The 26,358-nt window shown below is 52.5% G+C and overlaps 2 protein-coding genes and 1 pseudogene across 10 annotated transcripts in view; 2 read left to right on the top strand and 1 right to left on the bottom strand.

Annotated features, from left to right (window-relative positions):
• The first annotated feature begins 6,321 nt into the window (after nucleotides 1–6,321).
• Nucleotides 6,322–7,803, top strand: LOC106967323 (60S ribosomal protein L23a-like; annotated as a pseudogene).
• A 6,972-nt stretch (nucleotides 7,804–14,775) lies between these two features.
• On the bottom strand, nucleotides 14,776–21,573 carry LOC128316519 (sterile alpha motif domain-containing protein 1-like). 2 transcript variants are annotated; one of them, XR_008300562.1, is made up of 3 exons: nucleotides 21,197–21,533; nucleotides 17,644–17,893; nucleotides 14,776–15,192 (listed from the first exon to the last, which is right to left on the bottom strand). XR_008300562.1 is itself a non-coding variant. In XM_053226896.1 (2 exons), exons 1-2 carry the CDS (start codon nucleotides 21,571–21,573, stop codon nucleotides 20,739–20,741), a joined length of 417 nt encoding a protein of 138 aa, XP_053082871.1. In that variant the 3' UTR covers nucleotides 20,294–20,738. The 2 variants fall into 2 exon arrangements, 1 of the variants encoding a protein (XP_053082871.1); XM_053226896.1 differs by lacking the exons at nucleotides 14,776–15,192; nucleotides 17,644–17,893 and adding an exon at nucleotides 20,294–20,778 and having other exon boundaries at nucleotides 21,197–21,573.
• The window catches only part of TTLL1 (TTL family tubulin polyglutamylase complex subunit L1), a 30,882-nt gene continuing 25,900 nt past the window's right edge, over nucleotides 21,377–26,358 (top strand). For 2 of the 8 annotated variants that reach the window (XM_027070557.2, XM_027070556.2), the window contains exons 1-2: nucleotides 21,378–21,501; nucleotides 24,563–24,594. The gene's annotated coding sequence lies outside the window, so the exon portion shown is untranslated. Of the gene's footprint in view, nucleotides 21,502–21,639; nucleotides 21,730–21,832; nucleotides 21,973–24,562; nucleotides 24,595–25,598; nucleotides 25,664–26,358 lie in introns of those variants that run through there. The other 6 variants (XM_053226893.1, XM_053226889.1, XM_053226895.1 and 3 more) reach the window with 5 other exon arrangements.

Here is a 26,358-nt window from a genome sequence, read left to right as displayed (position 1 = left end):
ATTTATGAGTCTCTTATGCTTTGTCCCCCTCCCTGTTTTTATATTATTTTTGTTTCCCTTCCCTTATGTTCATCTGTTTTGTGTCTTAAAGTCCTCATAGGAGTGAAGTCATATGATATTTGTGTTTCTCTGACTAATTTCACTTAGCATAATACCCTCCAGTTCCATCCACGTAGTTGCAAATGGCAAGATTTCATTCTTTTCGATTGCCCAGTAATACTCCATTGTATATATATATACCACATCTTCTTTATCCATTCATCCGTCAATGGACATTTGGGCTCTTTCCATCCTTTGGCAATTGTCGATAGTGCTGCTATAAACATGGGGGTGCATGTGTCCCTTCGAAACAGCACACCCGTGTCCCTTGGATAAATGCCTAGTAGTGCAATTGCTGGGTCGTAGGGTAGTTCTATTTTTAGTTTTTTGAGGAACCTCCATACTGTTTTCCAGAGTGGCTGCACCAGCTTGCATTTCCCCCCCAAAAAAACTTTTTTTTTAAAAGAGGGGCACCTGGGTGGCTCAGTCGGTTAAGCGTCCGACTTCGACTCGGGACATGATCTCACGGTTCAGGAGTTCAAGCCCTGCATTGGGCTCTGTGCTGACAGTTCAGAGCCTGGAGCCTGCTTTGGATTCTGTGTCTCTGTGTCTCTCTGCCCCTCCCCAGCTTGTTCTTCCTCCATCTCTCTCTCTCTCTCTCTCTCTCTCTCTCTCTCTCTCAAAAGTAAATAAACATTAAAAAATTAAAAAAAAAAATTGGGCCTGCAGAAGCCTTGGCTTCCTTTTAGTCCAAGAAAAAGCCCTGGGTTAGATGGCAAAGGATAATAACAGTAATGAGAATGCTGGCATCCACAACCATCTGTTCTGTCCCCACGTCCCAGGGCTAACGACTTTTTATTATCCTCTGTCATTCTTAGGACTGCCTGATGCAGCAGGAATGAGTATCCTGGTGTCACAGACACCAGAGCACCCACAACGGGTCCCAGAGCAGGCAAGAGACAACTTGCGGCCCCATTTTACAGATCAGGAAACTGAGGATCTAAAAAAGGAGGCTAGCGGCGCCCCGCTGGCTCAGTCGGAGGAGTGTACGACTCTTGATCTCAGGGTGCCGGGTTCGAGCCCGGGGTTGGGTGTAGAGCTTACTTACATAAATAAATAAACCTTAAAAAAAAAAAAAAAAAAAAAGGTCAGTTGCTGGAGATCACGCAGCCAGCCTTTGTGTGCAGAGACAGTTACAAGCCCAGGTCCTTTCAGTGCCCTTTCCACCCCTCCACAGCTGGGCTCAAACCTCCTGGGCCTCAGTTTCCCCTTCTCCATAGGGATTTGCTAGCCTGTCCCAGGGCCGTCATGCCATGAATCCTGCTCTCTAAGAGAACACCGCGACCTGGTGGGGCAGCCCCTTCCTTCCCAGGGAGGGGGGAGGGTCTCCATCCCAAGGAGCTGCCTCCAGGGGCCTTGGGATCCTCCAGCCCCAGCCGACCCCTTCTCTCAGCAGTTTAGGGATCCACTAGCCGGTAGATCCTCTGACACCAACTTAGGGTTGAGTATTGTCCTTGATATGACATTTTTCTGGATCATTCATTTAAGAAATATTGATTGTCACCATATGCCAGGCAGGGTGGTAGCTGATGGGGGTCTAGAGATGACACATTCTAGCAGGACATTCATCCAAGGCGGGGGGCTGGTGGGGAGACGGGCGGTGGGAAGAGGGAGCAGAGAGCGGGGCAGCTTGGAGCACGTGGATGCTGGAGGGGGCACAGTAAAGCCGGGCGGTGAGTGGGGAGAGGGGGAGGGCCAGGTCTTCCAGCCAAGGTGGTGGAGGGAGGATGCAACCTTCCTGGAAAGATGGAAAGAAATGAGGACAGGGCCTTCCCTAGATGAGAACATTCCCCTGCCTAAGGCGAGGGAGGGGAGGGGAGGGGAGGGGAGGTGGGAGCGGCAGGGGCGAGGAGGGCTGGCCAAGTGTGTCTGCCAAGTGCCAGCCTCAGTGACCGGGGCCCAGGTGGGGGAACGGCGCATCGGTGGGATTTTCAATGGTCCTGTCTTTCCACTTGCCATCCCAGACTTTTGGCCTCGCCTTGGGACACCTTATCTGGAAAATTCTCCCGCTCTGAGAGGCTTTGTAGTATCAGGAGGGACCCATCAAAGGGCTTTGCTGTTCTCTCCTGACTTGTGCCTGAGCTCCTTGCCAGCAGGCTGTGGAGAGCTCTGTGGGCTGGGCGTGTTCCTGGGTGATTTCGTGTCACCTTCATGTGCTCCTGCAAGGTAGGTCTCCCCATTGCACAGACGAGGAAACTGAGTCTCAGAGAGGGGTCCTAAAGAGTCCAAGGTCACCTAGCCAAGAGATCGGAAGACTGGGGCTTGAACCTTGGTCTCTCTGTCCCATCTGACTTGGGGGTCTGTAGCAAGGCTTCAGGAAGTCTGTGAACCCCTTCAAACGAAGCAAAATTTCAGTTGGGGTATTTGCCTTTCCCAGAGAGGGAGCCTGCAGCCTGGTGAGTGAGAAAGTCGAGAACGGGGACTCTGGGATCACTCAGCACTGAGGTTGGATCCTGACTCTGTAACTTGTGTGGCCTCGGGCTGCTGAGGAAATGGAAGCATACGAAAACTTCAGTGCCCGGCGCACAGCTGGAGGTCAGGAAACCCAGAGGCTATTGCTGAAGGAATCCACTTGGCATGTTCACCAAAGAAACTGTATCTCGGAGGTACAGCTTCTATTAAACGAGAAAACACACTTTTACAAGCCAGTGCGTTCACTACAATCCCACATCTTGAAAATATCCTTATAGAAAAGTCTGGGAAGAAATATAGGACTGCAAAACGGGAATAGTGGTCATCTCTGGGCATACAGATAACTGGTATGGTTTTCTGCCTTGTGCTTTTCTGTATTTTCCAGATATTTTTTTTTTTCTCTACAGATGTGTATTGGGAATCAAAAAAAAAAAATTTTTTTTTTTTTTAGGAAGAGAAAGAAAACTGTTTGGTCTTGTCTCAGACTGGAGCTGAGCCAAAGACAATGGGCAAATCTATAGCTCCAAGTGAGATAAAAGCAGGACAGAAGAATATAATGGATCTCAGGCAGAAAGCTCCGGGCCTCGGGAGACGGAAAACTGAGTCAGGCTCCTTAGAGAAGACTCAAGCATATCAGGAAAGTCTTCCTGGAGGAAGAGGTCTTTGAAGGGCTAGATTTGAGAGCCAGAAAGGGCTGGATTTCGACCAAAAGGGAAAGATGAGTCTGGTCCTATGGTCCTGTGGGTACTGGGGGTGCCGATGGAAGGGCTCTGAGCAGGACTAGATCTTTAGGAACTGGACCCGGCAGCCACATGAGATGTTATTGGATGGCAGATGGAGCCTGGGGTCTCTGAGAGTGGCCAGGGCTCCTGAACTGGGGGGAGGGAGGGCATCCCAGCTTCCATCCAACTAGTAGAAAGACCCAGGTTACCCCCCCCCCCCCCCACAGCTGGTCAGCAGGGTCTCCTTTACTTTGCTCTGCTCATCTGGCCCAGACTATACTGCAGTCCACAGTTAGTGCGGCCCCCTATGGATGGACCTCTTGTGAAGCCCTTGGGAACCTCATGACATTCCCATTTTACAGGCCAGGAGACTGAGGCTCAGAGAGGCCAGCTGAGCTGTAGGATAGGGAGGTGCCGTTGCACTGGGATGAGGGGGAGGGGGCTCCCTTCCCAGCTATGTGAGCAGGAACTCACCTACTGCATCCAAGCCTGTTTCTCTCACTTTGCAGGGAGTGGGGGACAGTGACACCCAGTTGTGAGGACGGCAGCGGGTGCCTGAAGAGACCGTCATGCCATGACTGTCCCAGGTCACTCAGCAGCTGGTGGGGCTACTGGGTATGTGTGTGCATATTCACATGTTGTCTATGGAGCTGTAGGGGGGGAAGATGGGGACATTCTCCAGATACCTCTGGGGGTTGGTCCCCCTTGGAGTCCAGTGACATGGTGGTGGTGGGGAGGGGGGGGGTTGAACCTTTGTGCAGGGGGGAGTTTCCCCGGGTCACTGGGTTAAGAGACACATCCCCACAGGCTAGCCCTGCCTGGAATTTCTGGGGAGCAGGACCAGGCAGTCTCTACAGGTCACCGTAGGGCTGTGTGACCATGCATCCGTGGGGGCCCCGGGGCACATGAATCTGGAGTCCGGGCTGTATATAGCCGATAGCACTTGGCTTCTCTGGGAATTCGAGGAAGCTTCAGGAATGACCGAGATCAAGGTCAGTGGCCAGAACCAAGCATCTGTCTTCAGCTGGGGAGCCGCTGGAGATTGAGGGAAGGGGGAGGTGGGGAAGGGTCCCTGGGTGCCCAGAGCCTGGAGCCAGATACTTCTCCAGGCCCTAGAGAGGCCTTAGGGGACAAGAGTCAGCGGTAGTAAGAGTATTTTTGAAAGTCAAGGCTGGTTCTTAGCTGCTTGAGTAATGCCTTGGAAACCCGGAGAGCTTAGTTACCCCCTCGGTTCTCTCCCAAGGGTCTGGCGCTGGCCTTCTCACAGCCCCGCTAACTCACCTGCTCCCACACCGGCATCCGCCAGTCTCAGCTGACATCCCGTCCCAGCTGACGGCAGCCCCGTCCTTCCAGGTGCTCAGGCCAAAGACCTCAGAGTTGTCCTCGATGGTTCCTTCTCTTACACCTGCCACCTCCTTGAATGTGGGCCAGGTTCAACTCCCTCCTCCCCTCCTCCCTTCTTCCCTTCTTTTCCTCCTGTAAACTCTACCCCCAACGTGGGCCTTGAACTCACAATCCCAAGATCACGAGTCGCCTGCTCTACTCACTGAGCCAGCCAGGGACTGATTTCCAGGGAATAATTTCTAATGTTTATTTATTTTTGCGAGAGAGAGGAAGAGAGACAGAACATGAGTAGGGGAGGGGCAGAGAGGGAGATGCAGAATCCGAAGCAGGCTCCAGGCTCTGAGATGTCAGCACAGAGCCTGACGCAGGGCTTTAACTCACAAATCACAAGATCATGACCTGAGCCAAAGTCAGATGCTTAACCGACTGAGCCACCCAGGTGCCCCTCGGGGGACTAATTTCTAATGAACAGAATTTGGCAGAAATGAAGCTATAGCATTTCCAAAGCCAGCTGCCAACAGCCGGCGCCTTATAAGTGCCCCTGCCCTCCAGTGGACCCTCAGGTTGCATTCCCCCATTGCACACATCTTCCCAGGGCTCTCTGTCTTACAGAGTAAAAGCCAAAGTCCTCAAGGCCCTACCTAACCTAGCCCCATTTTACCTTTTTGGCTTCATTTTCTTTTCCTTTTTCTTTTTTTTTAATGTTTATTTTTGAGAGAGCGCGCACACATGAGCAGGGGAGGGGCAGAGGGAGAAGGGGACTGAGGATCCGAAGCGGGCTCCATGCTGACAGAAGAGAGCCCGACGCGGGGCTCGAACCCACGAACCACGAGATCATGACCTGAGCCGAAGTCAGAATCTTAACCGACTGAGCCACCCAGGCACCCCTTGGCCTCATTTTCAACTACTCCGCTCATTGCGCATTTCATTCCAGCCACCCTGGCCTCCTTGCGATTCCTCAAACACAGGTTCTCAGCTGCCTCAGGCCCTTTACACGTACTCCTCTGCCCGGATTGCTCTTCCATTAGAAATCTGCAGCTTGGTCCTCGGATCTCCTTAAATCTTGGCTCAAACGTCACCTTTGTCAGCAAGGCATCCCTGACACTCCCACCTAACCCTGCAATCCTTGGCTTCCTAGAGTTCTTTACGACTGTCTTGCATTTATGACCTCTTACGGGCACTATAGTTCTCAATTTTGTTTATGGTATGTCTTCCCCAACTGGCATAAAAGTGCCACAGGGACAGGGATCTCTGTCTATCCTTTTTCCTGTCTTCACCGCCGTATCCTCAGAGCCTAGAACAAGGCTTAACTTGGAGTCGGCATTCGGGGTGCCTGGGTGGCTCAGTCAGTTGAGCGTCCGACTCTTGGTTTCCGCTCAGGTCGTGAACTCACGGTCGGTGGGCTTGAGCCCCGTGTCAGGCTCTGTGGTGACATCGCAGAGCCTGCTTGGGATTCTCTCTCCCTGTCTCTCTGCCCCTCCCCCCACCTCTCAAAATAAATACATTTTGAAAAAATTGTTGAGGGGCTCCTGGGTGGCTCAGTCGGTCACGTGTCTGACTTCGGCTCAGGTCTCATCTCACGGTTTGTGACTTCAAGCCCACATCGGGCTCTCTGCCGTCAGGACGGATCCTCTTCGGATTCTCTGTCCCCCCCCCCCCCCCCGCTCCTCCCCCATTCGTTCTCTCTCCGTCTCTCCCTTTCAAAAATAAATACACATTTTAAAAAAGTGGTGAGATATCTCTTCTCACCCAATGGGGAATGTTTCAAAAGCACGAGGTAATTGAGTGAGGGTGAGCGGTGGGAAAGTGGCCTTGGGCCTTCCAGATTCGTGGGGGGTACACTCGGGCTCCATGAAGACGCGGGCTGCTCACCGCTATAAACACAGCGCCTGGGACCGTATCTGGCACAGAGTAGGTGTTCACTAAAAATTAGAATGAACGCATGATTAAACAGATCTTTCCAGAAGGGAATTTGGCAATGTAGAACAAAAAAACTTAAGAATGTGGGGGCTCTTGGGTGGCTCAGTCAGTTGAGTGGCTGACGTCAGCTCAGTTCATGATCTCGCAGTTCCTGAGTTCAAGCCCCACATGGGACTCCCTGCTGTGCGCACAGAGCCTGCTTCCGATGGATCCTCTGTCCCCCTTCCTCTCTGCTCCTCCCCCGCTTGTGCACTTTCTCTCTCTCAAAAGTAAATAAACGTTTAAAAATATATATTTATAAGAAAACCCAGAAACTTAAGAATGTGTATTCTTTGGGGGCCAACAATCCGAATTTCAGGAATTTTCTTGCAAACATAGTTAAACTAGTTGTCACAGGTGTGTGTGCGAGCACGTTCTCGGAAACTTGTCCGCTCCCTCCCGCACCCACGCCGTGTGGGGGAGGCGGCACACAGACAGATACGTTTTCTGTTCTTATGGAGCATATTGTCCCGGGAGTGAGAGAGAAGCAAGAGGAAATCAAATGGGAGAGACAACCTGAGTCCCCATCATCCGGGGATGAAAGATGCCGTGCTGTGCAGCTGTGGGTCTACACGTCCTGACGTGGAAAGGCATCGCACCTCGGCTGTGCTGAGTGAGACAAAAATGTTCTAGGGTAAAATGTATCACAGGAGTTGACTTAAGTTGGAAAATATTTTCCCCCTTCACAAAGATGGCGCCAAAGGCGACGAAGGAAGCCCCTGCCCCACCCCCATCCCCCGAAACCAAAGCCCGAGCAAAGGCTTTGAAGGCCAAGAAAGCAGCGCTGAAAGGCGTCCACAGCCATAAAAAAAAAAGAAGATCCGCACGTCACCTACTTTTCTATGGCCCAAGGCACTGCGTCTCCTAGGGCAGCCCAAATATCCTGGAAAGAGGCCCCCTAGGAGAAACCAGCTTGACCACTATGCCACCATCAAGCTCCCCCTGACTGCGGAGTCAGATATGAAGAAAATAGAAGACAACAACACACTTGTGTTCCTCATAGATGTCAAGGCCAACAAAGCACCAGGTCAAACAGGCTGTGAAGAAGCTCTATGACATTGACGTGGCCAAGGTCAACACCCGGATCAGGCCCGATAGAGAGAAGACGGCATATGTTCAACTGGCTCCCGACCATGATGCTTTGGATGTTGCCAACAAAATGGGGATCATCTAAACTGAGTCCAGCTGGCCAAATCTAAATATAAATTTTTTCACCATTAGAAAAACAAATTTTTTCATTTGCCTTGAAAGGTCTGTAAGGAACATTCTAGAAGGTCAAGAGTGGTTAATAGGTGCAGATATTGGGTTTTTTTTTCTTTCTCTTGTACATTATTTGCAAGTTTTCCAATGAAGATGTATTATGTTTCTGGCCATAACACTTTTTAAATGTTCATTTATTTTGAGAGCGAGAGTGGGGGGCGGTGAAAGAGAGAGAGAGAGAGAGAGAGAAAATCCCAAGCAGGCTCCAAGCTGTTAGCACAGAGTTCAACGCAGGACTCGATCCCACCAACCGAGAGATCGTGACCTGAGCCAAAATCAAGAGTTGAACGCTCAACCGACTGAGCCACCCAGGCGCCCCAAAACAATAACTTTTTAGTAGATATTATGATGAGTGGAAGGAGCCAGACATCAGAGAGAACATACTGCACAATTCCACTTGGGTGACGTTCAAGAACAGGCAAAACTAATCTATGGTAATAGAGGTGAGACTATTGGCTAGGTCTCGAGGTGGGGGTGGGTACTGGCTGGGAAAGGGCACGAGGGAACTTTCTGGGGTGGTGCGAATGGTGCTCACGGGGTACATACCTATGTAACCATGCGTCCAGCTGAACGCTTAAGATTTGCGCACTTTCCGGTATGTAAATGAAAACTCGATACTGGAAAATAAAAGTAAACAACACAAAGCACAACGCATCAGACTTAAAATAGCCAAGCGCAAGGATTCTAATTAAGACCCGGATGCCCGGCTGCCAGGAGTACTTACTTGGTGGGCGGAGCCCGTGATGGGAACCCGAGGGGCCCCCTTTGCTGGTGGCGAGGGTCGTATCACAATTGAAAACAGAGCCCGTGCATTTCAGAGCAGATTAAGGAGGCTTAACCAGCCAGGCCACTCAACTCGTGCCACAACAATTTAATAGACACGTGTTCGGGCCAAAAAAACCAAATGGCCCTGAGTGACCAAAATAACCTAATCTCATGCAACCTGTCAGGGGGACAGAGAACAGGCCTCCGCTCCATCAGACAATTCCAGGAATCCAGGGTCAGAGAGAAGGTGATATCTGCTCCTGAAGCATTGTGGGGGCCTTGAGCCGCAGGCCGTGGACATCCTGCGGCGACGGCCACCGCTGTTCGATGCCAGGAGCAGGTTCAAGGCCCCAGGTTATCACTCAAGTCAGGTCTGGCGAGAGGGACCTGGCCCACGTGGCTGCAGGCAGGAAGGAGCCCCGGTTCTGCAGAATCTCCTTTCACCCAGAAATAACATCCCTTCTGACAGCTCAGTTTATCAGTGATAGCAGATTTTTTGAAAACAGTAACAGCAGTTTCTACGGCTCACATGCCCACAGTCCACAAGGAGGGGCTGGCCTGTGGTGTCAGGGCAGCTGCTGTCCACACCTCTTCTCTGGGGGGAGGAGGCGCCCTTCGAAGGACCTCTCCCAGTCTGGCTTCCTGCGGTCTGTAAGCTCCGAGAGGGCAGGGCCCGGGTTCGCTTTCCCTCTCCTTCACCCCGCACCCCGGACCCTCTGTAGATCTCTGATTTACAAATGAGGGAATGTCCCTTCACCATCCCTTTCTGTCCTCCCAACAACCTAGGAGACAAACAGTGCCGTTCCCATTTTACAGAAGAGGAAAATGAAAGCAGGAGGTGATGCGGGCCACTCGAGCGGGACCCCGTTTCTCCTCCCAGGCCTGCAGGTTTCCCCGTCTCAGGACTGCTAACCACAGCTGTCCCAAACGCCCCTGCTCCAGCCTCGAAAAGTGAGGAGGACCCCGAGAGACCACAGCATTTTGGGAATTTTTCTTTCATAGAGAAATAATTTTTCTTCTTACTTAAAAGTTCTGCAGTCTCGTCCTCTCTTCTGAAGAAGTGTAGGTGTCACCATTTCCCCCAAATCGAATCAATAAAGATAGTGCCGAGCAATCAAGCCTTTGATGACCACAGGGGAGCGGGGAGCCCCGTCTCCTTGGGCACTGGGACTGGGAACACACAGAGATGCAGCCTGGAGGTCAGCCTGGTAAACATCTCAAAACGTCCACGACCCAGAAATTTCACTAAAGGACACTCAGGGTAGAAGGAACAGCGTGAGCAGAGGTATGTAGGCTGGAGAGTTGAAGCACAGACGTTTGACCTGGCTCTTTGTTCCAGAAGGAGGGAGCTGCTAGCCAAGCCAGGTGGCAGGACGGATCACCCCCATCAAGGACTGGGCTCAGCACTCAGTGAGCCAATGATCCTGGCTGGAGGAGGCCTGGGCCTGGAACCCACTGAGGGGCGGGGGAGGGGGGTGGAAACTGACCCCCCAGCGTTTGGCCAGTGAGGGTTTGTTTTATTTCTCCAGTGCAATCGGGTGAAATTTGTATCTAGAGCCCATTTCACAGATGAGGAAGTTGACTTCAGTGAGGCTTCAGCAACAGGCCTGAAGTCATAATGCAATTAAAAAAACAAAACAAAACAAAACAAAAACCAGTTTGCACTCAGGTGTGTCCAATTCCCGATTTCAAGGCCATCCATTCATGCCCAAACCTCCCCGTGGCATCTCCACTGAGCAGTGAGACTCTGGGAACAACACGGGGTGTCGAAAGCCCTGCCCTCAGGGGACTCAGCATCCAGAGGGGAGGTCGAAAATGGGAGAAAGTATCCAGCTAAAGGCTTAGGGGCCTGAATCTTCCTCTGATAATGTGGGTCTTTTTGGGGGGATGGGGTTGGAAGTTCGGGGCAGGGGCGGAAATGGAACCCAGCGCAGCCCATTCGGGTGCACGTGCTCGTTTTAGGGCATCTGCCCTGAGTTTTCTACAGGTCCTGCGTCAGGTCTGTGTTGGCCCCAGATGAACTGTGGGGCCTGGGCCAGCCTCCTCACCTCTGCCTCAGTTCCCTTCAGTGCTGAACAGGGGTAACTCTGAACCTCAGAAGGCCGTCGCAGATATCATGATGTGAATCGGGGGGCTCAGATTTTCCTGCCCGAGGCCGGGTGGCTTAATTCATTGGTAGGAACTTTTCTTAGGTCTCTTCACCAACACCCGGTCCCCCCTTGCCACCTGCAGATGCTTTCCTCCTCACTCCCTCGTCTGGTGCAACCGCCTCTGGCAGTCTGAGGGGGTGAGGGGTCGGTCAAGTGTGTGGGGGCCGGAGGGAGGATCGAGGGCTTATTACATTAGGGTCCATACGCTCACACGGTTCTGTTAAATTCCATCTCGTCAAAAGCACTGCCAGGCGAGGTGTGTGGACCCTTCTCGATGGAGAAACCAAGGCCCAGGAGCCCTAAAGGCCGAGCTCAGGTCCAGAAGAGATGGTCAGGTACGTACTCAGACCTTTTCTTCTGAGAGAGAGGGGCCCCAGGGCTGAGAGAAGTCTGGGTATTTTAGACGCGTGCTCATACAGGGAGCTGTTCTTTTCTTGGTCCTTCCCAGTCCTCACTGGCCACCTTCCGTGGCCAGACCCATGCCAGGCCCCCGGGGGGCACAGCCGTGAATAGTCACAAGCGGTCGGAGAGGGAGACAGGTGATCGGCCAGCCTCCTATGATGGGCTCCCTGACCTCCAGCTGCACTTCTCGGCCTCCACCACCCACGGCAGTCGCCCGCACACCCCGCCTTCCCCCACCGATGGTGCACAGCTTGCCTGCCTCCAGCTGCCCCAAGACAAAGGGCAGCAAACTCGGAGTCCCCCAGACCTGGGCTCAGATCCCCTCTGGCACCAGCTGGCTCCCTCCATGGTGCAGGTTTCCCCATATGAGCAGTACTGAGCAGGACGGGATACGAATGTGTGCGGTTGGCTCACGGGCACTTGGAGGTGGGGGGTGGGGGGACAGGACCCCATCTCTCTCACTGGCTTTGTGTCTGTCCTGGGGCCTTAACATGGGGGGGAGAGCATTTCCCATGAATCTGAGATTTGTCTGGAGAGAAGGTTTGGACTCTAGACTCTCTCTTAACCCCCATCCCAACCCATCAAACCTCAGTCCTGCCATGGGGTAAACACACACACACACACACACACACACACACACACACAGAATGTGGTCCTCATCTGAGTGCTTCTCTTTCATTAATAATGAATGATAATAGTAATAACAGGAATGATCATAGAAACCGCACCCCCCCCCCCGCCCCCAGGCCCGGCTTCTTGCTGGACTGTTCCATGCGGCCTCATTGAACCTCACAACCCTCCAGCTGGTTCTATTTTAAAGAGGAGGAACTGAGCACCCGAGAGGCTAAGAATTCAAAACCACAGCTTGTGGGCGGCTTTCCGGGATATAAATTGATTCTTTTGTCATTGTTTTTCCTCTACTGCTGACTAAACACCTACTCAGCCTTACCTGGTGGAGGGTCTGAACACCTGGGGCCCCCCCAGGGCTGGGGGACAGTTGGGGGATCCCAGCATGAGGGCAAAGGGGCGGGGTCCCTGCAGGCGCAGAAATGGATGAGAAGGGAAGGACGGGGTGGGAGAAAGTGGGGGCCCCCCACCGAAATGGCCCACCCAGCTGGCTTTGAGGAGTGACCCTTGCCTCCCACCGGCTCCAGGCACTGAAGATTCTAGCCAGGAACACAGAAGTGCAGGGAGGGCATTTTCATGTCTGAAAGGCCCTCTCGGGCCCACAACTCTGCTGAATTGTCTCCGCCCTCTGCTGTGTGTCCACGAGCCGCCCGGGTCACCTAGCTAGATGAGGCTGACGTGGCAGTGTGACCCAGGTGTCGCCAAAACCCTGTTCTTGTGTTTATTCCCCATTCAGCTACCCCGTGCCAGCCCTGACTTGGGGACGGGAGGAGACTGGGCCCAGCTCCCAACAGCCCAGGCTCCTGGACGGGGCCCCGTGGCATTCTAGGCCCTTCTGGCTACCCCTGGGCCAGGTTCCCTGCTGTGTGCCAGGCCTGGGACAAGGGTCATGAGATAGGAAACCGAGGTGCCCAGTGGTTATGTTTGCTGCCCGGGGTTGCACAGCCAGAGAGCTGGCAGGACTGTTCTGAGTGGGGCGCCCACGCTGTGCGTTGAGTGTGGAGCCTGCTCGGGATTCTCTACCCCCCCCTTCCCCCTCTACTTGCGCTTGCTCTCTCTAAAATAAAATAAAAATTTTTTCCTTTTTTTTTTTAACATTTATTTATTTTTGAGAGACAGAGCAGGAGCGGGGGAGGGGCAGAGAGAGAGAGGGAGACACAGAATCCGAAGCAGGCTCCAGGCTCTGAGCTGTCGGCACAGAGCCCGACGCGGGGCTCGAACCCACGAACCGCGAGATCATGACCTGGGCCGAAGTCGGACGCTTAACTGACTGAGCCACCCAGGTGCCCCAAATTTAAAAACTTTTTTTAAATAAATAAGAGAGAGGAAGGAAAGAGGGCATGACAGAAGAAACGGGGGGTGGAATGAAGGCCTCCAGTGACAGCCTCCGGGAGGCCAGAAGTCACAGCCCCACAGAGCCTGTGTGTCTCCTCTTATACACGACCTGGTATGTTTGTATTTATTCATTTACTTGCCGATCATTCCTCTGCCCCGCGGAATGTGTGTTGTCCCCACCGGAGCCAAGCATGGGAGAGGCGTTCGGTAATTATTTATTGAATGAATTAATGTTTGCTTTTTAATGTTGGTCATGACCCTCTAAACAGAGCTCACAGCCCACCAGGGGGTTGTCTCCCAGTCCTGGACAACTACCAAGAAAGAGACTACTCTTGAGAGCGTTCTTTCCAGTGGCAGGAGTGGGGGGAGGCAGGGAGGGGGGTAGGCAGGGGCTCCCTGCTTTCAAACCCCTCCCCATCTCTGTTCTCATCATTTCTGAGCCCCCAAGGACTCCACTCCTTTGGCCCCAGGCCAAGCAGCCTGCCCTCTGGACTTCAATCCCTCCCCCCACCAACGCCCTCCCTCCCGCCTCACCACCTACCAGAAGTGGGCACCACAAAGCCAGAGCTGGGCCCTAGTATGCAGCCCCTCCCCATCCTTGGTAGGTGCCCAGTCTGGGTCCGGGTACTCTCACCATCAAGCCCATGGCCTCCACGCTGCAAGGGGCTGGCGTGGGGGTGCTAGAAACACCGGTGAGCCAAAGCCCGAGGGTGGCCCTGGGGCCGCTGGAGGCTCTGAAGGTGGGGCAGTTCCTGGCTAGACCACTGGTCTGTGCCTGCTGCAGGACAGGGCCTGCGGGTCTGTGAGAGCCTGGGCGCTGGGGGGGTGAGTCGCTGGGTTCCACAGTAGCATATGGAGCCACTGGGGGCTCACGATGGCCTCAGGGAGCAAGGCACTGGGGCTCCTTCAAAGTTCTCAACTGTGCTTTCCGCTGGCACCTTGACAATGGTGAGCAGACCTCCTTGGTGGCAGCATGACCATATTTTAAAAAAGTGGAAATATACACATTAGGATGACTGCTATTTAAAACAAAAACAAAGGGGCACCTGGGTGGCTCGGTACGTTAAGCATCTGACTCAATTTCTGCTCAGGTCATGATCTCTCGAGCCCCGCATCGGGTTCTGCACTGACGGTGGGGAGCCTGCTTGGGATTCTCTCTCTCCCGCTCTCTCTGCCCCTCCCCCGCTCACACTTGTACACGCGCACGGTCTCTCTTAAAAAAATAAACTTAAAAAAAATAAAACAAAAACAAAAGGAAAAAATAAAGATCAGCAAGGATGTGGAAAAAATTGAAATCCTTGCACCCTATCGGTGAGACTATAAAATGATGTAGCCACTATGGAAAACAGTATGGCAGTTCCTAAAAAAAAATTGAAGAAGTATCATGTGAGCCAGCAAACGCACTTCTGGGTAAATATCCAAAAGGATCGGGAGCAGGGTTTTGGAACAGATATTTGCACACCCACGTTCACGGCAGCATTATTCCCAGCAATCAAAAGGTGGAAACAACCCAAACGTCCATCCACTGATGAATGGATAAGCCTAACGTGGCTTGTACATACAATCGAATATCATTCGCCCTTAGAAAAAGAAGAAAATCCTGACACCGTGCTACAGGAGGGATGAACCTTGAGTGAGGACATTATGCTAAGTGAATAAGCCAGTCACAAAAAAAGACAAATGCTGTATGATTTCACTTATATAAGGTCCCTAGAGCCTTCCAGTTTGCAGAGACAGAAAGTAGGAAGGTGGCTGCCAGGGGCTGGGGGGAGAGGGTAGGAAGGGTCATCATTTCGTGGATGAAGTTTCGGGTTTGCGAGCTGATGAGGTTCTGGGGATTATACAGCAACGTGAATATACTTAACACGGCTGAGCTGTACACTTAAAAATGGTAAAGACAGCAAATTCTATGTTCTATGTATTTTGCCATCACTTTTTGTAAAAAGTGGGAGGGGGCGCCGGGGGTGGCTCAGTTGGTTAAGCGTCTGACTCCGTTTTGGCTCAGGTCACGATCTCATGGTTTGCGGGTTTGAGCCCCGCATCGTGCTCCGGAGCCGGCTTGGGATTCTTCCTCTCTCCCTCTCTCTCTGCTCCTCCCCTGCTCGCACTCTGTCTCTCTAAATAAGCAAACAAACAACCAATTTAAAAAAAGAAAAAGTGGGAGAACACCACTTGCTGGGCAAGACTCTTGTGAGGGTTCGGTGAGGGGCGTGCTGGCCAGTGTCCTGCACACGGTGGGTTGGGCTTTGTGGGCTGTCACCTGGGCAACTGATGCTCCCGCAGCCCCACAGCTGGCTTAATGCTACTGTAACTGTTAAAATGCTTCATAATTTTTGAACAAGAGTACCTGCGTTTTCATTTTGCACTGGGCCCCTCCAATGATGGAGCTGGTTCTGGCCCTCGGCCCCTAAGAACCACAGGAGCTGGTGGTTCTTAGTAAGAAGGACACTTGGACAGACTTTGTCCCTACTTCTGTGCAGGAAGAGCTCAGTGTAGGGGACACGGATGGTGGAGGTAGAGAAGGGAATCAGGGCCACATGATGACCTCTCGGGGCGGGGGGGTTGAGAAGCAGTGGGGCCGCCTGCGGAGAGGGCAGAGGGCCACAGAGAGCAGAGGTTGGGAAGGGGCTGGGTCCAGATCGTCCCAAAAAAGGGCCCTAAGGATGCGCAAGTCAGTATTTCAAGTGTCCCTTGGAACCGGCCTGGGAAACCGGCCGTTGCTGGTACATTTCATCCAGGAGATAAGGTTTATTGAACACCCATGAGCCAGCAGCGCGAGGCCGGAAAGCCTCACCTGCATGATCTTCCTGTTCTCGTTCACCTCCTTGGTTTAAGGTGACAACACCAAGGCCTGGAGCCCCGGAGAGACCAGGCACGGAGGGACAGGGGCAGTAGAGGGTGCAAACTCGGCCAGTCAGGCTCCCGGTTAGTGCTGGTTCCACTAGGTGGCGCTGAATGGAAATGATGATGGACCTTGGCTAGACTTGTGGGGAGGTTTCAGGAATGCTCCTACGCGAAGCTCAGAGCACCATCTAGAAAATGCACCTGCCTTCTCCAGAAGGCGGCTCTTTATGTTCTGGGGAGGCAGTGGTGTGAGCGGTCCGGTTTCCCGGGTTCAAGTCCAGGCTCTGCCACTGACAAAGTCCACACATTTTCACAACTTTTGAACTAAGTTAACAACATAATTGAGAATACACATGTGTTTTTGTAATATGGGTCTACTGATGAGGAGGATGAATTTCTTTCTTGGGGGTGGAGGGGGGATAACTTTCACTACATTGGGGTTCAAAGTTAGCGTGTTCCCTGTCATCCAATCGATTGCAAATGGTCATGGGTATAAACCATTCTTAGCTTCCTCGAACTGTAAAAAACAGGTGGCAGGCTGGATGTGGCCAGTGGTTTGCTGTCTCCTGACGTAGCGTATTAACTGTATTAACTCTGTTTCCTTGGTGCTCAGTTCTCCTTTGGCTGAATTTTGTGCCATTGTTGTTAATATTTTCGTCTGAACCCTCTCTTTCATGAACTATTTATCCTCATGGGGCAGTGGACTCAATGTTTACATCCCCGCCCCCAACACATAATTCATGTGCTGCAATTCTAATCCCCGACGTGATGATGACAGGAGGCGGGGCTTTGAGGAGTGATTAGCACACCAGGGTAGAGCCTGCGTGAATGGGATTAGTGCCCATTAAAAAAAAAAAAAGAAATAAAAGGACCTCAGAGAGTTCCCTCACCTCTTCTGTCCTGTGGGGACAGGGTAAGGAGATGAGGGTCTGTGAACCAGGAAGTGGGTTCCCAGCAGACACGAAACCTGCTGGTGCCTTGATCTTGGACTCCCCAGCCTCCAGAACTTTGAGAAATAAATCTGTGGCGTGTGAAAGGCAACCAGCGTCTGCGGATTTGTGATGGTGGTCTGGGCAATCTGAGACGGTCTAAGGCATTTCAGCTGAAATGGGAGAATGCTCTCTGGGGAGACCAACGGCCCAGCCACACCATTAATTAACTTTCTGGCCAACTGTCCACATGCGTATTTTCTCACCTTCCCTCTTGCTTCTTATCTCAGAGGTGTGCCAGGGTTTGGTTCAGAAAATGCACCTTTTGGGGGGCCTGGGTGGCTCAGTCGGTTAAGCGTCTGACTTCGGCCCAGGTCACGATCTCAGTTTGTGGGTTCGAGCCCTGCGTCGGGCTCTGTGCGGACAGCTTGGAGCCTGGAGCCTGCTTCGGATTCTATGTCTCCCTCTCTCTCTGCCCCTCCCCAGCTCAAGCTCGCACTCTGTCTCTGTCAAAAAAAAAAAAAAGAAGGGGCGCCTGGGTGGCTTGGTCGGTTAAGCGTCTGACTTCAGCTCAGGTCATGATCTCACGGCCCGTGAGTTCGAGCCCCGCGTCGGGGGCCGTGAGTTTGAGCCTCGCGTCGGGCTCTGTGCTGACCGCTCAGAGCCTGCAGCCTGTTTCAGATTCTGTGTCTCCCTCTCTCTCTGCCCCTCCCCTGTTCATGCTCTGTCTCTCTCTGTCTCAAAAATAAAATAAACGTTGAAAAAAAAAATTAAAAAAAAAAAAAGAAAATGCACCTTTTTTGGAGCTTTTCTCTTTTGCTTGGTGGGGAGTATTTGTCCCCATTTTACCAGGGTTGCCGCCCATTCATCGGTTCTGAACACATCTTCCAGGAATTCCTCACTGTTTTGTCTGTCGGGAGTATCTCTTCCGGTTTCCCAACTATGTCACAGATTTAGAGCAGGTAGTCATTCATGCAGAGAACCAGTTCTGGAAGCGGATCCATCCTGGGTAAAGACTATTTCTGGAACTCCATTATCTTAGCACCTAAAGAGAGTAATGTCCTTGAAAAGAACTTAACAACCAATGCACTTACATTTGCACACTTTCAACTTAGGACTTTATACAATTGTTATCCTTCAAAAACACACAAACTGGGATTTTCCAGAACCCGTGCTGTGACCTCACCGCGTAATATCTCCTGTCGTCACTCTACCCACGGGGACCACCTGACATGGGCAATGAATCTCGCCCCGCCTGCTGGATCTTCCAGCACCAGTGACAATGGGATATGGTCATTGATCCTCAGCAAACCCAGAGGCATGACTGAGAAACAGAAGATCTTATTTATTTTTATTTTTTTAATTTTATGTTTTTAAATTTACATCCAAATTAGTTAGCATATGGTGCAACGATTTCAGTAGATTCCTTAGTGCCCCTTACCCATTTAGCCCATCCCCCCCCCCAAACCCCCTCCGGTAACCCCGTTTGTTCTCCATATTTAAGAGTCTCTGGTGTTTTGTCCCCCTCCCTGTTTTTATATTATTTTTGTTTCCCTTCCCTTATGTTCATCTGTTTTGTCTCTTAAAGTCCTCATAGGAGTGAAGTCATATATTTGTCTGTCTCTAATTTCGCTTGGCATAACACCCTCTAGTTCTATCCATGTAGTTGCAAATGGTGAGATTTCATTCTTTTTGATCGCCGAGTAATACTCCATCATGTATATATACCACATCTTCTTTATCCATTCATCCATCGATGGACATTTGGGCTCTTTCCATCCTTTGGCTATTGTGGATAGTGCTGCTATAAACATGGGGGTGCGTGTGTCCCTTCAAAACAGCACCCCTGTATCCCTTGGATAAATACCTAGTCGTGCTATTGCTGGGTCGTAGGGTGGTTCTATTTTCAGTTTTTTGAGGAACCTCCGTACTGTTTTCCAGAGTGGCTGCACCAGCTTGCATTCCCATGAGAAACAGATGATCTTAAGACAAAACCTGATAGAGTAATTCTTTGGTTTGGATGCCTTTGGTATTTAGAATCCTGAATGATTCATCTTCTACTGTATTTGTCTATTTCTTCTGCTTTTTCATTGCGATTTGGGGGTGTGAAGGGAAATACGTATGTTCAGACTGCCATTTCAAAATTGAAAAAAGTTTAACTTTATTTTATTGTAGCTTTTAAAAAATTACAAAATAATATTTTTGTGCTACTAAAATCCAGACAATAAAAGATACAGGCTGGGACTGCCTGGGTGGCTCAGTTGGAAAAGCATCTGACTTGATTTCTGTTCAGGTCATGATCTCATGGTTCGTGACTTTGAGCCCCGTGTTGGGCTCTGTGCTGACTGCGCAGAGCCTGCTTGCGATTCTGTCTCCCTCCCTCTCTGCCTCTCCTCCTCTCTCTTTCTCTCAAAAACACATTTTCTTTTATTTATTTATTTATTTATTTATTTATTTATTTATTGAGATAAAGCACACACACATGAGCAGGGAAGGGGCAGAGAGAGAGAGGGAGAAAGAGAGAATTCCAAGCAGGCTCTGCACTGAGAGTGGGGAGCCTGATGCGGGGCTTAAACTCGCCAACTGGTGAGATCATGACCTGAGCCAAGATCAAGAGTCAGATGCTTAACCAACTGAGCCACCCAGGTGCCCTAACACGCATTTTCAATGTATCATTTAGCTTAGTTGATTTTCTTTTTAGCCTCTTACAAGTTACGCTTTTACAACTTGTGAGGATGGGTCTTTCTAAGCACAACAGGAAACGAGATGCTAAACTGGAAAAGGGTTAACAGATTGTAGCTACTTTAAAAACTAAAACCTGGTTATCTTGATGGCAATGGAAAGCCCTTGAAGGCTTTTTTATTTTAAATACATTTATTTATTTACTATTATTTCTTAACGTTTTATTATTTTTTTTTCAACGTTTTTATTTATTTTTGGGACAGAGAGAGACAGAGCATGAACGGGGGAGGGGCAGAGAGAGAGGGAGACACAGAATCGTTAACAGGCTCCAGGCTCCGAGCCATCAGCCCAGAGCCTGACGCGGGGCTCGAACTCAGGGACCGCGAGATCGTGACCTGGCTGAAGTCGGACGCTCAACCGACTGCGCCACCCAGGCGCCCCATATTTTTGAAAGACAGAGTGCAAGCGGGGGAGGGGCAGAGAGAGAGGGAGACACACAGTCGGAAACAAGCTCCGGATAGCTGAGCTGTCAGCACAAAGCCCTACGTGGGGCTCCAACCCACTGACCATGTGCGATCATGACCTAAGCCAAAGTTGGATGCTTCACCGACCGAACCACCAGGTACTCCTAAATACATTTTTTAAAAAGCTTATTTATTTTGAGGTAGAGAGAGCCAGGGAGGTGCAGAGAGAGAAGAGAGAATCCCAAGCAGGCTCTGTGCTACCAGCATAGAGCCCAATGTGGGGCTTGAACTCACGAACTAGTGAGATCATGACCTGAAGTGAAACCAAGATTTGGACGCTTAACCGACTGAGCCACCCAGGAGCCCCTAGGCCTTGAAAACTTTTTAAACTACGTTTACGTGATCTCAGTTTGTCTTTTCCCTCTGGGATCACCTAGCTCCCAGTTAATTTTTCATATTGGCCACAACTTTTTTTTTTTTATACTATTCGCTCTTCCCTGTGATGTTGGCCTCCTTCCATTGGCTGTCGCCAAGCCTGCTAGTATTTGGCTGCTGGTGATGCATCTGGAATGGCACGTATGCTGCATAAGACAGGAGGATGTGGGAAGCCAAGTGATGCGACTTCCTAGGTGCCATGCACCAGGAATTTAAAATCTCTTCCACCCCTGAGAGACGGAGATTTCTCTGGGGAGAAATTGTAATGGAGAGGATCGGAGGTGCCTGGGCCCAAACAGCTAGAATGTATCAGAGCAGGGACATAAAATTCTGCTTCTCTTCTTTCCGGCTATAGACAGGAAAACTGAAGGTCAGATAAGGGAAGTGACCTGCCGAAAGCCACATAAGCTAGTGGACTTTGGAGCGAGGGCTCAATCCAGGTCTGGCTCTGGTTTTAAATTTCTCACTGGGCCAAGCTGCCTCTTCCTAATAGAGTTTACAAAATACAGTTAGAGAAACTAGACCTGCGCCACGCTCAGGGGACATTTCACAAATGAGGTGACCTTTGAGTAGGCCCCGTACTGATTATTACGTGCCGAGCACATGTCACCTAAGGACAACGCACCCGCCAAGGGAGGCACTACCGACAGCGCCAAGCGCACACACACGTTAGCTGAGCAGCCGAGGGGACCGGACCCCGGGCCCTAATCACCCCACGGCTCTGCCTCCCACTGTCAGGCTCCACCTCGCGCCCGACCCTTCTCAACCTCATTCCTGGGTCCTGAAGGCTGCGAGGTTCCCGGGGATGGAGGGCCGGCTCTTCTAGGATCTCCGCCGAGCGCGCGGCGGGCGGGGGGCCTAGGGAGCGGCCGGGAAAATGTGACCCCGGAAGCAGTCGCGGCGCCAGCGGCCGCGTCTTCGGTTGCCAGAGCGCCGCCCCGGAAGTAGAGCGCGGCGCGCGGCGGGCCGGTCCGCGGGGCGGCGAGCGGCGTCCTGCTGCCGGCGCCGGAGTGGGGCTGGAGGCGGGGCCGGGGCCCGGCGCGGGGCCGCCCTGCCCGGTGAGGTCCCGCAGGTGAGGTCCCGCCGCGGAGGCCGCCGCCTCCCCGGACGAGGGTGTGGCCGCTCCTGGTGGGCGGGTGCGCATGCGCGAGCGAGCGTGGGCGCCCGGGTCTACGCGGCCGCGACCGTGTGGTTTAGATGCTGCTTGCCGGACCGGCGGCCCCCGGGAAGCCTGCGCCGATCACTGTGCCCCTGTTTTTCCTCCGAGTTCCTGTGACTTTCCTTGTGCTGCCCGCTCGTTGTAATTGCATTCTTCTTCATATTGGTTATCCCCGCATTTCATCGTTCCTGGGCTTTTCCCATTCATTTGCAGTCTGTATTGTTTCTCTCGGCATCTTTTGCAGGGCGCGGTGTACCTGTGGCGGCAGCTGTGGTCTGGAGACAGATTCGTGTCCCCCGCCCTGCTCGCCCTTCTCTGAGGGATGGGACCTAGGCACTGCCCCTCCCCGTGCCCTCATCACTCAAAGGGAGTGGGAGTGAGTGGGTAGGTAGCCATGCACCCCGTAGAGTAGCTGGGGCATTACAGGGCATTCGTTCGAGAAGTAAAAGTATCCTATTGTAAGCAGTTTACGGTTTGCAGAGAGGTTCTTTGTTCACGAAAACATTTAATGAGCACATTTCAGTGCTGGCTTGTGGCAGCGCTGAAAGGTTGGTCTTGCTCTGTGCCCAGGGGATTACCAATAGTGCTGAGTAGTTGCTGTGGAGGCTGGCACTGCCTCCCGGTGGGGTGTGGACATGGATGGTGGCCATACAGCGGTGCGGAAAGTCCTTGTTTTTCACTATGAGCTATTGTTTTCTTTAAGGGTGGCATTTTTTTTTTTTTTCCTTCTCAAGGAAGACTGGCCGGAAAGGAATCGAAATGCCCTTAGAATCCTGGGCTCGTTGGGACTTTGTGGAAAGTGATACTGACCAGAGTGTTTGGGGGGGGTGGGGGGGGGTAGTGGGGATGGAGACAGAGAGGGCTCCGGTTTTTGTTGTTGTTGTTGTTATTTTTTTTTATGGCTGGACCCAGAAAAGTGCAGTGACTCTATGAATGGAAGTTCTTCCCTCTGTCTGCTTTTTCTCCTGAATGGCTGTCCTGGCTGTAACTGGATGTAGTCATAACTCCGGGATGTGAAAGGCCTTTTGGCAAAGTTCTGTCCTCCTGGGGTTGTAGGTCCAGCTATTCCCCGAGATGTTCTCTCGCTGAGCAGAAATCCGCCCAGCTCCAGGTCTGCTTCAGGCCCCTGGAAAAGCTGTGGAATCTGTGGGTGCTTTTACTGGTTTTCTGTCCCCTGCAGGGCTGACGGCCCCTGTGGGGCTGGGCCGTGCCTCGTTCTCTACTTGGCGCAGACAGCACTTGTTTGATGGTGTGCGGAGGGAATTCCCGTCCTTATTTTAGTTAATTTGTCAAATATTGATTGAGCGCCTGCTGTTTTTAGACACTATTCTGGACGCAGGGGATTCAGTAGGCAATAATGCGGAACAACATGTCTGCTCTCCTGGTGGGAGATATGTGTGTCAAAGATAGGGAGTCACCGGGGAACCGAGTTCATGAACTAGACCGGTTCTTTTTGAAGATTCTTGTAAAATGTTTATTGGGTAAGTTTTGAGAGAGAGAACCAGCAGGGGAGGGGCAGGGAGAGAGGGACAGAGGTTCAGAAGCAGGCTCTGTGCTGACAGTGCGGAGAGCCTGACGCGGGGCTCAAACCCACACACCATGAGATCACGACCTGAGCTGAAGTCAGACACTCAACCGACTGAGCCATCAGGCGCCCCTAGACCAGTTCTTTTCAAACTTGGGCAGGGGTGGGAATCTCACCTGAGAGGTTATTAAGATACAGATTCCTGGGCCCCACCCCCAGAGAGTCTGAGCGTGTGCGTTGGTGTAGGGGTTGGGGGAAGCTCAGGAACGTGTCTTTCTAACAAGCTCCTGGTGGTGCGGCTGCTGCCGGTTCACGGGCCATGCTTTGAGTTGGCCCCGGACCGAACGATTGGGCACAGCCGGGGTGCCACCAGGGAGCAAAGCGACAGCGTGGTGAGTGGTTGGGAATTGGGAAGGCAACTCGGAAAGGTTGACCTTTGCGAAGGGGCCAGATGCAGGGGGAAGAGCAAAGCCTCAAAACAGGATGCGGCTTGGTGGGTGTGAGCAGCTGAAGAGAGCTGGCGCGTGGGGAGGGTGCTGGAGACGAGGCCCGAGAGGTGACGGGAAACCTAGATTTCACGGGGTCCACCTTGCAAGTCATCGGCAGACTGACAGCTTTATTCTGGGTGCTTTATTCTGGAAGCCCCTGGAGGCTTGGGGGCAGGGTGACGCGATTTGCTTGGTGCGTGTGAAAGGGGTCAGTCTGCTGCCGGGCGGAGAATGGGTGCGTTGGGGTGCGGCCGGCACTAGGGAAGCCAGTGGGAGCCTGCCATGGTCATCCGGGATTACGGGGACGCTGGGGAGAGACATAGACAGATCTGGAATCTTCTGGAGTAGAGCTGGCACGATTTGCTGCTGGATGAATTAGTAGCTACTTCCCCCTCAGGACCACAGTTGAGCTTTGTTGGGGCGCCGACGTACTTTGCCGCTGGGGCCCTCAGCGGATGGGGTGTGTTTCTTGCCTCCCTGGATCAACACCGTCCACAGGCACCTCGTCCCAGGCAGCTTTGTGCCTCCCGTCATGGACCCAGCACAGAGCGGCTGTCGGTGCTGAGGGGGTGGGTGAGAAAGAAGCTAGGCTGTCGAAGCACAGACCCCAGGGCCATCCCTGTGCCAGCCTGTCCTCAAGCTTACGAAGGTCCCACCCACTGGCCCCAGGAGTGGGTCCCACGTCGTGTTCTGAAAATTGCCAATTTTCCGAATGCCTTTGCCTGGCTGACGTACCTTAGGAGGTGACAACAGTCCGCTATGATTTCGAGCACGGTCAGCGTAGAGATCAGCACACAACTGACTGTTTTTCTGGGTTAGGTTTTCTGATGTTCAGTTTGAAAAGCAGCAGACCGAACGGCTTTAACGCGCAGTTCCTGGGAACCACTAGGGAGGTGACCTATCAAGTTCATTGCAGGCTACTGTTAACCTAGCCTTTTTTTTTTTTTTCCCCCTCTTCTAGGAGGAAGTAACAGGAAGACCATCTGACGTCAGGTATTTCTTGGTTTTTCTAAGGCAAAGGGCTTAGTATTTCTTAGGGTTGGGAAGCAGGTAGCCCCAGCTTCTGTGCCCGGGGCGGATTGGCCAGCTGGCTCCTTCGCCTGTTCCGCAGACCATTTCGAGCCCCCTTCACTGTGCCTGGCCCCGGCTGGGTGCTGGGGGGACAGAGACGAATCAGCCCACCCCCGGCCCTGTGGGTGAACTGACAGTCGACACTGTGGGAGGGAGGCGAGTGTGGGTGTCCTCAGGCTGCTATCTGTGCTCTGCCCGTTACTCTCGGAGCCCCACTGTCCCCATCTTATAAATGGGAAGAACACCTGCCCCCCGGCAGCCCGGGAGCCAGAACGGTACCCGTGGTAGAGAAGAGCGGGTGCAAACTGCCCAGCTCTGTGCCCCGTGGGTCCTGGTGTTCCGTGAATGGTAGCCGTTGTTTCTAGTGATAGCATACAAATGCAGTTACCGACCCCGAGAGGGTGGGGAGGGTCGCCAGTACCCAGCCAAGGGCCCGGTGGGCCCACTGCAGGTGGGGCGGAGTGGAGGAGTGTGCAGGGCCGAATCAGGGAGAGCCGAGGCACTCGTTTCCAACCCAGTGAACCGGAGTCCCTGTGGTGTGCCAGGCCCACACCTGCCGACCATGCCGTGACCCCCACAATACCATGAAGGACCTGTGGCTTTCATTCCCGTTTTGGGGGGGAGTGCCGAGGCCCCAAGAGAACTAGTGAGCACCCGTGGGCGTGCGAGCACCGGAAACGAACCGTCTCCAGGGTTCAGGTGCAGAGGAACCTGCCATCCGGTCCTCTGGCCCCTCCCAGGCTGCCTCATCGTTGGTTCTCCGTGGTGGTGACCGTGCTGGTTCGGTGCATTTCTGAAAAGAAATCCTGTGTGTCTTTAAAGGAGACGTGGCCTGAGTTCGTTTCTTTTTCTTCCTTTGTAACCGTCAATAACTGGTCTGCCCTGTCGCCCATCACTGTGCTGTGCTCTCGCTCCCACATGCGTATTTAAAGCCCTTCATGGTTGGAAGTTTCTTCTCCGTCTCCTCGTGTCTGGGACGGTTCTATTTTGCGTAAGTTTCCGAGGGCCGTACTGCCAAAGGGCCACGAAGTGGGTGGCTCGGGGAGGCGAGAAGTCTGAAATCAAGGTGTCGGTGGAGCCACGGTCTCTCTGAAGAATCTGGGGCGGGTTCCTCGCCTCTTCCGGCCTCTGGCGGACCCAGACTTTTCTTGGCTTGTGGCAGCATCGCTGTGATCTCTGCCTTCATGTTCCCGTGACCGTCTTCCCCGTGTGTCTGTACGACCCTGTGTCGTCACATGGCGTTCTCTGCCCGTGTCTGTGTCCAGATCTCCTTTTTTGTTGTTGTTAATTTTTTTTAAGTTTATTTATTTTCGAGAGAGAGAGACCGAGAGAGTGAGCGGGGTGGTGGCAGAGAGAGAGGGAGAGAGAGAATCCCAAGCAGGCTCTGCACTGTCAGCACCGGGCCCGACGTGGGGCTCGAACTCGCAAACTGTGAGATCGTGACCTGAGCTGAAACCAAGAGTCAGACCCTTGACTGACTGGACCACCCAGGCACCCCTCCTCCTCCTCCTCCTCCTTCTTTTTTTGTCAAGTAATCTCTACACGCAGTGTGGGGCTTGAACTCATAAGCTGGAGATTAAGAGCCGCATGTTTCACCGACTGAGCCCGCCATCTGGAGATAATGGGGCCGGCCAAAGGGACTGTGAGCCCTGTTGCAAAGGCTCCCACCTGAACCTAGAAAGAATC

Source organism: Acinonyx jubatus, chromosome B4, assembly GCF_027475565.1.
Source record: "Acinonyx jubatus isolate Ajub_Pintada_27869175 chromosome B4, VMU_Ajub_asm_v1.0, whole genome shotgun sequence".
Classification (NCBI taxonomy): Eukaryota; Metazoa; Chordata; class Mammalia; order Carnivora; family Felidae; genus Acinonyx; species Acinonyx jubatus.
Note: the sequence above shows the minus strand (reverse complement) of the source record. Positions and strands in the feature narration are given on the sequence as shown.